Raw genomic sequence first — 14,972 nt, forward strand, 5'->3', positions numbered from 1 at the left:
TTAGCTTATGCATTAGTGTTCATTGAGAAATTTATCCAAAAGCATAACCTAACAAGGACGCAAATTTTATTAATAATATCTTTTGTAGAAAAAGTTAGTCATCTTTTTGCTAGACAATTCAATAATTGAAATATATATTTTGATAGGACTTGAAAAAAACTAAACTAAAATAGATATTGTAAGATAGTCATTATAGTGGTATTAATTAATTTCAAGAATAAAATTTAATATATTTGGTATTTCATTTACTTAATTACTTGTAGAGAGTAAAAGTTTGAGAGTCAGTCCTGATCTTTAAGAAACTAATTAACACATAAACCGTGGAATTTAATAATGTAAAGTTAGTTTTTGAAGGGAATTTGCATAAATTCCTATGCAGTCGCGCCCACTTAGACATTACTAATGTTAATTTTTCGTCAATCATATAATCAGCGAAGACTAGATAGTGCGAGAATGATTGCAATTTCTATCTAGCCTTTACTTTACTCAAAGAACACAAGAATATGGTCAATATAATTCTGTCATTGATCTTAGAAATCAGAATCGAATATTTTTTTGCTGTTGTAATCAATTACGTATTACGTATACTTAATGACAACCAAATAAAAATTAATCATTGTGAAACTGGTAGGAACAGAGGCGAAATAAATTACATATAAATCTATTTTAGGATACCAAGGGAATTTAGATTTAAAAAAAAAAAGTGGTGGTACACTGGTACTGTCGTACCCCAAACTTCGTACTTTCATATCGCTTCCCTAACCTTACAAAGTTTACACTTTTTTCAATTTCAAATATAAGTAAAAAGAAAGTCATGTATGCTAATCTAAAATAAAATATAAATAAATCTTAATTAATTTTGTCATATTTAATTAGACAATTTCTACATCATCTTATTAATTAATATTTTATTTTCAGTAATGATTTTCTAACTAAGGTCTGTTTAAGAATTTTTAAATAAGATTAATAAAATTAAATAATATTAAAAAAATTATTAATCAACATAAATTATTGTTTTTAGACTAGATACAATATTTTTATACTTTTAGTAGGAGATATCCTATAATATTATTATTTTGCTTGAATTTATTTTTATCATCAAATACAAACTAGCTCGTTTGGAACATTTTTAAATAATAAATAAAATATACTTTTAACAATCAAATATTTAATACCTATTTAAATATTTATTACTTTTAATATTAATGATTTTGAAAAATAAATGATACTCTCCATTAAATATGTATCATGTCCATTTCATTTATCTATCATTCCATTTAACAATGAAAGAATGCAAAGGAGAAAAATAAAAATGATTTTAATCCCTCAATTTGGTTTATTCAAGATGGAGGTGCTTGTAAAAAATATTTGCACACCTAAATTGACGAAAATTCATGTATAAATTACTTATGTTGTTCTTAGATATCATTATTTATATTTTTAATTAAAAATCAATACGTGATTATAAAAAGATTATATATTTTCTTTTAATTATTATCATTTATTTACTAAAGTATATTTTTAATTAAAAAATAAAAAAATACTGATCAAGTGATTTGATTCCTAGAGTAACATATATGAACAAATGATAAAAAGTGACACATGGAGATGTGTAACTTCATACTCAAACCCTTACTAATTTAAAAGAGTAATAAATTATTTATCTAATTTTAAGAAAATTGTTCTTCATTTTTATCATTTTTTTATCTAATGATTCTTTTTAACCGTTATATTAAAAAAATAAAAGGTAAAAAATGAGAATAACTCTTTTAAAGTTATTCTTTTTTTTATAAATCTTAAAGTCACTATTGAAATAACTTAATTCCTACTCGTATATAAATAATGCATAATTATATTACAATTTACACTTTTAATAATATAAAAATCTAAAATAAAAGTAGTTAAAAATAGTTTTTTAAGGGCCTATTTATATTGGCTTATATATATGTCTTATATTAATCCGGCAACATAATTAAGTAAGCTTTTAGGTCAACTCAGCTATTGAAAATTAACTTTAGCATATAAATAGGTCAGTTTAAGTTTGGCAATTATGAACTGGGTTAACCTAATGTATTTTCACTCCTGTCTATTTTTTTTTACACTTAGATTATGTTTCACAAAATTAGTTGGAAGTTTAAAATTTAATTGAAATTGAAAGATGAAAAACTAATTAAATTAAAAGTGTTAAGTAAAATTAATTGTTAAAGTAGTTAAAAAATATAAAATAACATAAATAGACATATTTATATTCTACTATTTTATGTTTTATTTTTCATGTTAAGTATTCTACTATTAGTTTTATATTATTTCTTAAAATATTTTTAATCAAATTTAAATAATATAAGAAAATACACTCAAGTAGACAAAATAATAGACAAAATACAATGTTGAAACAATAAATTAAATATTATAAGTGTAAAATGAGAGGGTCTTGGAGAAAAAAAGAAGACAATAAACATATGAATGAGTAAAAAAGGAAAAATAACAAAATTTTGATTTATCTAAAAAGGGTAAGTAGGAAATTAGATAAATACATTAAGAATAAAAAAAATATAAAAAGTTAGAAGTTAAAAGTTAATATTTAAAAAAATATTATTTTAAGTAGCGTTTAAAAAATACTAAAAACTATTAAAAATATTTTAATTATTGAACAATCAAATAAACTTTTCAATCAGTAAAAAAAATAAAAAATTAACTGAAATATGTTGATTAAGATAATTTTATTCTGTTAAGCTTAACTTTGTTGGTTGTGCGTACTTTGTCCTATTAATAAGATAGTATAAAACCAATTAGGACATTGGATCTATAATTGTATATTAGTCTTGATAATTAATGGTAATATAATACATGTTGTGTAGAAATATAACCTGGTTGTTTGACATGTGAAAGGGGCAAAATGTCACTCTTGTACACTCCCCATACTCAGATACGGAACCAACAAGATTGGTATTCAGATGTGTGTCCCCAATGATGAATCACAAGGTGACGCGTGACAAAAACCTTAGGGGAACACCCCCCGTAAAAGGTTGATGTTATTCGACATCAACAATAACCATGACCAATTTGTTTTAAGAGAAAATATAAATCTTTGAATTAATTATTGATTCTAAAAACTGAAGCTGAAAATATACCTTAGACTAGAATTTTCTCATAATTGAATGTTAATCACTTTGTTGTCTTGCTTATTTTAATTACTTTATTCTTTGATTCTAACTTCATACTCAACTCCTTTTTTATTTATAGTTTGTTTTTAATTTCATAAAAAAAGTAAACTTTATGTTTTCATATAAATTCGATCATGTTCATCATTTTACTCAAATCATTTTATAAAAAGAATAAGAATAAAATTTATTCGATTGAGACTCTTGTTGTTCAAAAACATATTTTCCGGGAAAATTAGTACCAAAGATATGGCAGGCAGGTGTTTATATGCACAACATTAATGCCGTCAATCACATCAGTTTTTCTTTGTTTTCTAGGCATCGACTTTCTTCTATAAGATGGCATTAAAACTCTAGCATACGTGTGGCTTTGATAATTAGCTGATTTTTTCAGATTATGACTTTCATTTTCATGTTCACCATTTGACTATATTGTTTTCAAGAGAAAATTCAAGCAAACTAACAGTCATAAAAACTGAAGAATAATGAAACATGATGATGGTCTGAAAAATTGGACAGAGAAAAGAAACCATTAACCATACCATTACGACTTCAAGAGTTTACAGAGACTGATGACTTTCATGGTGTAAGGACAACGGACACACCTTCCTCATGTCAATGTATAAGCTTTGGATAGATTATAAATATGGCAAATCAGAGTTTGCATCTCTATCTTGACTAGTTTCTCATTTTGGTGATAGTGCATTGGTCGATCATGCAAATCCTCCAATCAGAACCTTGGTATATGCATAGCCATAGCTTTCTTCTGTATTGAGACCTCTCTGTTTTTGATGTTGAAAGAGTTCTTTTTAACTTTTGTACCATTTGCATGTATCATTTGGAGCAAGTGGTTCTAGTGATAGGACTCAAAGTGTCTAAAATTTTAGATGAAATTTTCTATTCCTTAACAGGTAAGTTCTAGTACACTGGACCACAGTGTACCAGATATGAATGAACAAACTTCATCCCAATATAGAAAGCAAGACACATCAGCTAATAAGATATGGTATGGGCTTGGGGGTGGATGAAGCTTCTAGGGACGCGCGTAGCCACCAGCCATTGAAGGGCTTTGTTCTTTTACAACACTTGGCACCATTCTTTTAGAACATAAACAAACAAAGGAATGGTACGGTTCCAATTGAAAAAAGAGCTTAATATGTGCATATGATGATGGTGATCAACACCCCACTTTTAAGCCGCACAGTAGCATCCCACATGTTCACCAAAAACGTGGTGAAAGGCATGCTATTCTTTTTATACCACCTCCCCCAATAATTGGTGAAAGGAAAGTAATAAGATAAGGGGTTTATTTCTCTAAGGTTTTTAGGCTTCTAGTTTTCAAACACCTGGGCGAATCTTGCAAAACATTTGCCATCATGATTCTATCTAAAGAGTACTAGATGACCCACCACCTGTTCTTTCATTAACTATACAACAAGTGTGGAATAAGCCTTCTCATCTAAAATCACATAGTTTGATTTCAAAGAACAAAGAAAATTTCTCTCATTTCAAACCTTGAGAAATTTCAAACTTTGAACTTTTTAGAAAGGGATAAGTGATAACTACTCTAGTGTTAAGAGGAAGGGACAATTATTGCATAGTTAGGCCCCAACTTTGACTGCAGATAAACTTTACCTTAAACTGCTATTGCTGTCATTGTTATTATCATTATTAAGACATCATTATCCCCTTATGGGCATAGCACATTGTAAATACGAAGACTCTGTAGTGTGCCTATCATTGTTTCTGCACATTTAATATGAAGGCTAAATAAATTTGAAATTTCAACCCTTAACATGTCAATCGAAAAATAATATGTGGGGTATCACAAAAAGTGTACAGTAGCAACAGTTGCTTATTTAATTTCGATATGTACATGATGTATTGGAGTATTGGATCACACACTACAAACAAAAGAAGATATGAACATGATGTAATACTATGGAATAGAAATAACAGAATATGGGTTTAGATTTCCCTCCCCCCGCCCTTTTCTTTTCATTTTTGCCAAAAGAACAAGGTCCACTAAACTTTGGGGAGATGCCACGTATGCATATTCTTGGGACTTCTAAGATGTATATATGCACATACAGATAGGGAGATGAGACATTGAAAGCTGATAGAAGCTAGCACAACCGAGAAGAAGCAAGGGATAATTATCATTAGTCTTCTCTCTCTTTTGCTTACTATTGATTGTTCTAATAATCTATACCATGTCTCTAAAAATAGCAGCAGAAGTTTATCCAAAATCACCATCAGAGACAGGGATGGAGCCTTTGGTGTTAGTAAAGGAATATGAAGAAGATAGACACAAGGTGGCAGTAGAGAAACTTGAGAGGCTTTGTGAAGTTGGGCAGAGTGGAAAGCCTTCTCTTGTCACTGACCTCATGGGAGACCCCATATGCCGTATCCGTCACTTTCAATTGCATGCCATGCTAGTAAGTAGCAACTGGCTAAACAAATCTAATTAAAACTCACATCATTTTTCAGTTTTACACACCGTCTTCAATTTTAGTTGTGTAATAAAAAAAAATTGTAGTTTAGTTTCACAATTTGAAGCTGTAGTTTACATTCCTTTAGACTAGGATTCATTGTTGGTATTGAGGAAAGCTAATGAATGTTATGTTTGGTCCAAACAGGTTGCAGAATATGGAGAAGAAGGAGAAGTTGTTGGGGTGATAAGGGGGTGTGTAAAAACAGTTACAAGAGGGAATTCGGTTTATGTAGAACTAGCCTATATCTTGGGGCTCAGAGTCTCCCCTCGGCACAGGTTCTATTCCACTCTGCTCATATGTTATTGGTTTGCTTGCTTCTATCTGTTTCTGCACTGCACATATTTTCATTGGTCCTTTGGATGTTAATGTGCATGCGTTTCAGATAAAATACCAAAAGCACAAGAGTCATAATCAGTTTTCCTCCATCGTATTCCGCAAAAGAAAAAGTCATTTCAGAAGCTGTTTCTTTCTTCTGTTCTGTTTGCCATTGGCAACCCCTCTTTCTTTCTTTCTGATTCCATCCCTTTCTCCACAAGTTGTTGTGTGCTTTCTTGGTTCTAATCTCATTTGGACCTTATAAAATAAGGGAAACGAAAAAAATCAGAAAAAAAAGAAGCGGTGGAGGATTAGATTCTAAGAAAAAGAGAAGGCAATGTTCCTCGTATCATGGAAAGGTGAAAAAAACGTATGGTTAAGCTAGCCTGTCATTGACACATGTATGATGTATCCACTGAGCCTACTTTAATAAGAAACTGCAATTGGATATGATGTCTTATTCTTATTTTCAACCATCTCACTGAATTTCGTACAAAGTTCTTCATCTATAGACACCAAGGTCCACACAAGCCTTACTTTTCTATTCAGTTCAAATATTCCTCATGATCCACCTCTAGCGCCCTTCATTTTAATTTCCATTAGATTACTTTTAATTATATATAAAAAAAATAAACCTAGACCCAAAAGCGGTAGCTATAAATGTTTTGATACTTGATCAGGCAACAATAAGTAAAAGACTTGTCTTGGCATATGCAGGAGATTTGGCATTGGCACAAAACTAGTTGAACATTTAGAAGAGTGGTGCAAGCAAAAAGGGTCTAAGTATGCATATATGGCAACTGATTGTACCAATGAACCATCCGTGAATTTGTTCACAAAAAAATGTGGTTACTCAAAGTTCAGGACTCTAACCATACTAGTGCAACCTGTGCATGCTCACTACAAGCCAATTAGCTCCAATGTTGCTGTGCTTCGCCTTCCGCCACGCCTAGCCGGGTCCATGTATAACCATATGTTTGCCAATTCAGAATTTTACCCTAAGGACATAGAGTTAATCTTGTCAAACAAGCTGAATTTGGGAACTTTCATGGCCATCCCAAAGAAGTACTTATCGAAATGTGATCCAAAAAGGGGCATTCTGCCTCCAAGCTATGCAATATTGAGTGTGTGGAACACCAAAGATGTGTTCAAGTTGCAAGTGAAGGGTGTGTCACCATGGGCACATGCTTGTTGCGTAGGTACAAGGTTGTTGGATGAATGGATGCCATGGCTAAGGCTACCTTCATTTCCTGATGTTTTTAGGCCATTTGGGGTTTATTTTCTCTATGGACTACACATGGAGGGAAAGTGTGGTGCACAACTAATGAAGTCCCTGTGTGGATTTGTGCACAACATGGCTAGAGATGATGGTGGTTGTGGGGCCATTGTGGCTGAACTGGGCCAAAGGGACCCAGTTAGAGACGCAGTCCCACATTGGAGAAAGTTCTCATGGGCAGAGGACATGTGGTGCATTAAGAATCTTGAGGACACTAAGAAGGATATCCAAGAATCTGATTGGTTCACTTCTAGATCCTCTTCGCCAGTGATATTTGTTGATCCTCGAGATTTTTGACGCTATCTTATAGATAGAGGCACTTGCTAGCTAATTAATATGGTTTTTCTTGATCTGCCACTGTAAGCTGTAAATTAAGTAACTATTTCATCAAGCGTGGATGATTAATTAAGCTATAATAGTATATCTCTAATCAAACTATATCCTAATCTGGTTATTTTTTTTTTGAAGAATTTATTACTATCATTGAGCAATCTAGGAATTAAAAAATTATCACAGCAATAGATCTCTTATTACATGAGGAAATATACTTTTACTAACTGGAAACAGCTAAAAACAAAAAATGAGTGACATAAAGTTGAGCTTTTAGTGGTTATAAGCGGTTGACTTCTTAGAGCGTTACAGGAATAGCCACACACTTGAAGAGAATCTAGCCGTCTGTACCAAAACATAAGGAAATCTAGCCATCTCATGTTGTCGTCTATCTTTTCTCACCTTAGTTTTTTTTCCCCACTTGTCACACTGTCTATCTTTGGTCTTCCTTTAGTTTTTATCCACCGTTTTGATCCCCTTTTTTCTCTGTCGCAATAAATTTTAGTTGTCACATTTTAAAAAATTGTTATTTTGATTTAATCTTGAATTGTGCATATATTTATTTTGATGTAACGCATTCATTTAAGACAACATCAAAAAATAATTTCATTAATTAACTTGTAAAAAATATAAAAATAACATATGCAAAATTGATGATGGAACTAAAATTGTGGAAGAAAAATAGAAAAAACAAAAATTATGGATCAAAATTAAAGTGAACCAAAATTTCGATTATAAATAAGTATATATGTTACGGTTTTTGATTATGAGCTTTGAGGAGAGGGAGGGAAGATCATTACAAACAAATGAATAAAACAAGATCATATAAACAGAAAAAACCATGTTAGATTTCTTATTGTAATAGCGTGTTTAGATAGCACAAAAAAAAACAATTTTATCCCATAAAATCATAGTGATATCATGAAAAATAATTTTAAATTTACGTAAGATTTAATGCATATTTGATTGAGTTTATTTTATAAGTATAATAATTTCTTGTGATTTTTTACAACTAATTTTTCAAAATCTCTTAAAGATGCACGTGTACATTCCTTTTAAAATGGTTTAAAAGCCTTAGGCCACCTAATGTTTTTATTTTTATTTTTATTATTCATAGTAAATACCGAAATAGGCCACCTAATTTTATTGTATGCCCATTATAAATATATATAATCCAATCATGATTAAGTCAACTTTTTTAGTAAATGAATTATTAAATTATAATATAATAAAATTGTTAAATTTTCGTATTTATATTTCTTTTAATAAATATTAGATAAATTGTATTTATTTAACATTTATTAATTTTCTAAAAAGCACTTATTATTAAAGAGATAAAACAAAATTTAAATATTAGATTTGAGTATGATTAGTTTGTGATGAGTAGTATATAAGGACTATTGGTCGAAGAAAATTCAATATTAATTAAAGAAGTTAAAAAACCAAATGCCTCTTTTCATCAAATAACTAATTAAAACGGAAAATATATGAAATTTTTTGGTACATAAAAAAATATGGATTTGATATAGGATCCGTTTGTTTCAACTTAAAATAAAGATTTTTAAAAAAGTGATTTTTTAAGAATCAAATATTTTTTTTATAAAAATTAGACAGACATATTAAAAAAATTAGAAAATTGCCTATTTTACTAAAATAAGTGTTTTCCAAAAAAAATTTAAAAAATAAGTGTTTTTTAAAAAAAAATTAAACAAACCGGCCATAAAAACTCAACAGACATGTTATAAAATAAGGAAAATACATGGTCATGTGAGAAAAAAAAAATACGTATAGATATTATCCTATTTGCAAGAAAAATTACTCAAATTTGTTATATAAGTATCCATCCATGTTGATTCAATTTTATGATTTAATGCATTGTGTTGTGGCTATCGGTTAGCCATATTCTTCATTTGTCCTTCAAATGACAAAACGAATGCAAACATTGTACAATCCCATGGTGTACTTCAAAAGAGAATACAATGTCCTGCACTACTTTCCAAGAAGTACCACTCAAAAACTAGATTCCTCAGTTGTCGGACGCCTCAAGAAATATCTCAAGCTGTTAGCAAGAACCTGCCAGATGATAAACATGAATCTAATTCAGTTCAAAAACTAAAGAATCTTGCTGGCATGTGAAGTCCACCACTAGATGATCAAACTACATTAGAAGTTAGAACCAACTTGCATGGCCTCTTCAATGTATGATGCCATTTTGGTTTTTTATCATTCTTTACAAGATTAAAGTTACCTGCTGGAGAGGCTTGGAGATTGCTTTACCATTGTAGCTTACATGAAACTTTGCCTTAGCCAAGAGCCCCTAGGTTCAAGTCCACGACAAAGCTTTTTGATCAGTATGGCATATTCCTTTTGTTTTTTAGGGTCCATTAATTAAATTAAAACATTCATTCTGAAAGACTAGGTCAGAAAAAATAAATTTGCATTTTTTGGATAATGATATATACATATACCTCAGTGTCAAATTCTCCGGATTCAACAGCAATGTTAATGTCAGTAATAATCTTTACAAGATCAACCAGTAATCCAGGCCGATCAGCTGTCTCCACATACAGCAAGCTAAAAAATGAAAAACAAGTAACCACATCCATTCATTGCCTAGAAGTACTACTAAATTACAAATGCAAACCTAGCACTTGAGCATGTATCTAAGGCCTCAAATATTATGCAAGTTTAATTTCAAGCAGGCAATTTTTTTCATTCAATTAGAATTTCTATTTGTGTTAAGGAAGAGCCAAATGAATGCATCACCTTCTATCTGGGCAATCATCAGAAATGTTTATGTGGGTTGCTATGTCTACGTCAACCTGACAGATATTAACAAATATAAAGTATAAGCAAGATTGTTGAGGACCAATATAGTCTGACAATTAGTAATCAGACGAATACATGATGTATTTTTAATATATTTTATAGAGATGCATCATGAGTTAACATCAAAGCTTTCTCATATATTCTCTACCCTTCTGCCTCGTGTAAGGGTTAATAGAAGGCACTATTGGAAATCAGAAAAAAATTACTATTCCCTGATAAGTAATCCAAGCCAAACATAAAAGACTTGTTCTGTTACAAGATAAACCTCTTGCCATTATACTTCTCACCCTTTTCTTGGCACCCTAATTAAACAAGCCCCTCATGTAAATGGTGCAGAAATCTCTCTTCTAAACGAAGTATTGCTTTGAACCTCACATGTAAGAAAAGGGGGAAATTCCACTTAATTTTACTACCCCCAAGTTCCAAAGCCATCTCCATTTAAACGTTCTCTTTTCTATGGTTGTTGTAGAGGAAAGACTGTTGATGAACAATATATACATTAAAATTGCTATAAGGAGAAACTAAGTATGCTTAATATTGCATGTCAAACAACACAAAGCAGAAGATACCCAACGTTCTAGGGTTTTTATAGCACTCATTTATATAGAAGAATCTTCCAGGTACCATTCAGAGGATATCTTTTAACTTGACAACACTTGTCTGCAAGTCACCAGAAGGAGTGAAAAATTCATATTTTGCAATTGAAACTGAAAAGTATAGACATTCATCACCTGCTCTTTTGGAGGCAGAAGCCCAAAAGCTGCTCCCAATGCTAACCGGGAACTTGATTCCTGGACCACCAGTTTGAAAACTCAAATTAGCTGACAATTGTCTCTTGGCTTCTAACCAAATTAAGCAGCTCCAGTGAAAAAGAGGATAGTTGGTAAGCTTACCGGGTGGTACTGAATAAGATTATTTATAATTGTCAAACGAATTGCCTCTAACAACTCTGGCTCTTCCACTTTTCTGCCAGTATCACTGCAAACAAATTTCCACCAGCATACCCAATGAATTAATATAAAAGCTAGTTAAAAGCCTGATCCAATATAATTGTTGCTTAAAAAGTGAAATTGAACCCAAGTTTCCCATCAAGTTTCACTCTTTTAGAGTGAATTTCTAAAATTTATTAGACAGATAAGTTCTGAAGTCTGTTTCACTGCATATACTTGTATCAACTTGTGATTAGACACCCTAAGCCCAAGTGGAATCTTAATTTAGAAATAAAACCATTCAGAGGACTTTTGCTACAATAATAGTGCCTATTATATTGATCTTGCAATATATGATTCTAAGAAATATAATCATCAATGGTAAATAAAATCCATCTAACTCTGACCATTAATTTCTTTTTTATCATTATTTTGGCCAGTGTCTCATTTTCATCTACCTATCACCTATGTACAATAGTTTAACGATACAGGAACCGACTCAGTTCAGACTAGAAGAAATGACTCCCATCAACCAAACAACAAAACCATTTTTAGCTACCATTTAGCATACATCAGTAATAACACAAGACCAATACAGGGAGCAACACATGCATAACAGTTACATACATAATGCATGTAACACTTACGCTTTTGTGATGGAGAACTTGTTGTGCTTGCCAGATGAATCCAGAAAGACATTTGCCTTAACAACATTGAGACCTAAGTTTTTTAATGCATTCATCTGCAACCCAAGTAGAGAGTACTTGAAATCTATTTTTCTGAATGCGCACTATCATATATGTTTCAATGAAATAAAACAATAATTAATAGTAACAGAATAACACAATGAGACATTGCTTACCCCCAAAAATTCTGTATTGACAATAAGCATATATCAAAAGTAAAAAAGAAAAGCATTAGATAAGTGACACAATCATAGATTTACTCGAAGAATGGCTTACTGTGTCAAGAAGTGCTCCAAGCCGATCACCAAAAGTTATCTCCACCACGGTAGCATCAGGATCAGAGTCTTGGTCAATTATAACTACGGGAGTTGGAATGGTATCAGTCTCACCATGATTCCCGTCCTGTTCTTAACAGAAAACAATTTGAAACGAAATCTTTTACTGATCAGTTATCACAATTAGCAAGCATCAGAAGAGTGAATGTTAGGCTGTTCACATGCAATTAGTGGCAATATATAGGCTGATTAAGCTAAATACCTCCACATCAGTAACAGGTGCTGCTCGAGGGATAATTGTAGTTCCAGAATATGACAATCTGACAAAGTTTACATACAATTAACAAACAGAATGTACACATCATCGTGGTGCAGTCCTACTCAATTCAAGTTTTAAATGTTTACTAGTCTTTCAGAGAAAAAAAAAGGCCAAAAGTATTTGGAGACACTGTAGCAGTGAAAATTTTCAGCTGTCATGAAGTACTATCTGATTATTCAGAACATACTCAACATAGTCCTCCAAGTGTTATACATACAATTCAGACAAGACACAAGCTAACAACACCAAAGGGAAACAAATAGAATAAATTACTTTTCAGAATTAACATGTCCAAGCAAAGGAACGATACACAGTGCAAGTTCCACTAGATCAATCCTTTTTTTTCCAATCAGAAGTTCTTGGGAGCATTAATTGAATTAACAAACTTGTACACTGAAGCATTATAACGGCAACAGAAACATATCAGGAATATTGATAATCATCAATAGAAACTTGAATTCAAATGATTCAGTATCAACGGTACCTTGTTGTGTTAAGGATGCAGAATGGCTTAGTAGCAGCAAACCCAGATGAGGCCTTGAAGAAAGGGGCAGTGCAAATGATTTTCTCCAAAGGCCTCAAGCTACTATGAGGCTTCGTAGCAGCACTGAAGTGAAGACCAGCACTCCAAACAGCCATAGCCACAGTCATTTAAGAAAAAAATCTGTCTTTAGAGTGATAACCTTGAAATTTTGAAGATAGGGGGATTTGAGAAAGAGAAGAAGCTAAAAATGTTGAAGAAGGGAATAGAGAGAAGAACTCAAATTACGGGTAATAAGAATGAGGAAGAAGAGGCATTAAGACTTTAGAGAGAGAGAGTTACTTCATCATTGATTGATATCATATCGCATCTAACGTTACTCTCTCTGACTCTAAGACAATCTGAGACGTCCATTCATCATCTGTTTAGGCATCTTTTGTTTTTTTTCGTGTGGATATTATGTTGTCCATTTGGAGTTTGGACAACCAACGTCTCGTGATTATAGATTTCATTTTCAAAACGCTTCTGCTACTCTTTTTAAGGTTACTACTTCTTACATATTTACCAATGTATCCCATCGTGATTTTTATTTAAAAAGCTTATTGACTCTCTTTTCCATAAAAATAACTTAAATATTATTTGTCTTTTTAATTTAATATTTTTTTCGTTTGTAAAATTAATTTTTTTATTTTTAATTCTTGTAAATTATATATATATTTTTTGTCTTTTTAACATTTTAGATAATGTTTCATTTACTTTTTAAAATATTATCTAAATTATATTTTTTTTTGTCTTTTTAACATTTTAGATAATGTTTTCTATACTTTTTAAAATATTATCTAAACTACTTTAAGTATGCATTGTATATTGGTTGTGAAAGAAGTGGTATGTAGTTCTTGCATTGTATATTTGCTTGATTGTTGTATAATTATTGACATTGTGTTTTTTCAACGTTAACAGAATATTTCTTGGTTTCACTGTTGACTTTGTCATGTAAACAATAATAATCTTTGCATGCTTAATCAATCGATCGTGTATGAATGTCCAACTAAGGACTTTGTCATTTCATGATTGTGACTCTCACACATTCAGTTCACCATCCATCATTGGCCTCCAACCACTGATTTTTCACGCAGCTTAAAGGGACACCTACATTTTCTATTGTCAATATCTGTTCTTACCAAATCTTTCTTCCTGACCTTATACTTATCACTCCTTTCACAACCAATCAAGACAAATAATGTCCTTCCTCTCATACCAGTGTTTGTGTTTGACCTCATAATGACTTCCACAAAACCAATTTCATAAGCAACCACTCTAGTCCAATTCAAAACATCATCACGGGTAGCAAACACCTACAATGCAATCCAAACATCTTTCGTTTTCAAGAGACATTCAATAACTTACTGTTAACAAAAAAAAATCATATTAATACCTAAGAAGTATTGAAGACATCAGAACAATCAACATGTTCTTATTTCACACCAGCTTCGTCTCTTCCTTTTGTTCATTCATATCAACTTCTTCAGACATTATACTATCATGCATCCATTGATCTTCGCCCATTTTAATAAGACATTGAAAATTTTCAATCGCAAACAAACGACTCCTAACCACACCATACATATACTATCACACAAAATTTTAATTTTTTTTACTACATTTAATAATATAAAACATTAAAATTGATAATCATATATATTAAAAAACCAATAACATCAAGTTGTTATACTTAAAATTCATAACCATATACATAAAAAATGATAACCTAACCATATATATTAAAATAAATAATATTATTGAATTGTAATTCATCAAATTATAAGCACTAAAAACAACCAATTTTAAAGCACAACGACACAAATAAATTATTAGT

General features: G+C 31.1%; 2 protein-coding genes across 2 annotated transcripts; one reads left to right on the forward strand and one right to left on the reverse strand.

Moving 5' to 3' along the window:
- The first annotated feature begins 5,054 nt into the window (after positions 1-5,054).
- Positions 5,055-7,597, forward strand: LOC114424361 (probable N-acetyltransferase HLS1). Its single transcript, XM_028391205.1, has 3 exons — positions 5,055-5,599; positions 5,801-5,931; positions 6,689-7,597. Exons 1-3 carry the CDS (start codon positions 5,375-5,377, stop codon positions 7,542-7,544), a joined length of 1,212 nt encoding a protein of 403 aa, XP_028247006.1. The 5' UTR covers positions 5,055-5,374; the 3' UTR covers positions 7,545-7,597.
- Positions 7,598-9,379: 1,782 nt separating this feature from the next.
- On the reverse strand, positions 9,380-13,434 carry LOC114422501 (ACT domain-containing protein ACR11-like). Its single transcript, XM_028388886.1, has 10 exons — positions 13,100-13,434; positions 12,559-12,616; positions 12,298-12,423; positions 11,983-12,077; positions 11,300-11,384; positions 11,138-11,197; positions 10,344-10,399; positions 10,046-10,151; positions 9,826-9,894; positions 9,380-9,650 (listed from the first exon to the last, which is right to left on the reverse strand). The coding sequence occupies exons 1-10, from the start codon at positions 13,264-13,266 to the stop codon at positions 9,588-9,590; spliced, it is 885 nt and encodes a 294-aa protein (XP_028244687.1). The 5' UTR covers positions 13,267-13,434; the 3' UTR covers positions 9,380-9,587.
- Between the last annotated feature and the right edge of the window lie 1,538 nt (positions 13,435-14,972).

Source organism: Glycine soja, chromosome 8, assembly GCF_004193775.1.
Source record: "Glycine soja cultivar W05 chromosome 8, ASM419377v2, whole genome shotgun sequence".
Lineage (NCBI taxonomy): Eukaryota > Viridiplantae > Streptophyta > Magnoliopsida > Fabales > Fabaceae > Glycine > Glycine soja.

Bases quoted from the DNA above. Each gene is read 5' to 3' on its own strand.
- LOC114422501 (XM_028388886.1), bottom strand. From the start codon at position 13,266: ATGACTGTGGCTATGGCTGTTTGGAGTGCTGGTCTTCACTTCAGTGCT. The intron at 12,617-13,099 runs GTACCGTTGATA...AAACTTTGTCAG, and splicing joins TGCATCCTTAACACAACAAG to ATTGTCATATTCTGGAACTA. The intron at 11,385-11,982 runs GTAAGTGTTACA...ATTTGTTTGCAG, and splicing joins AAGTTCTCCATCACAAAAGC to TGATACTGGCAGAAAAGTGG.
- LOC114424361 (XM_028391205.1), top strand. From the start codon at position 5,375: ATGTCTCTAAAAATAGCAGCAGAAGTTTATCCAAAATCACCATCAGAG. The intron at 5,600-5,800 runs GTAAGTAGCAAC...TGGTCCAAACAG, and splicing joins TTCAATTGCATGCCATGCTA to GTTGCAGAATATGGAGAAGA. The intron at 5,932-6,688 runs GTTCTATTCCAC...TGGCATATGCAG, and splicing joins AGAGTCTCCCCTCGGCACAG to GAGATTTGGCATTGGCACAA.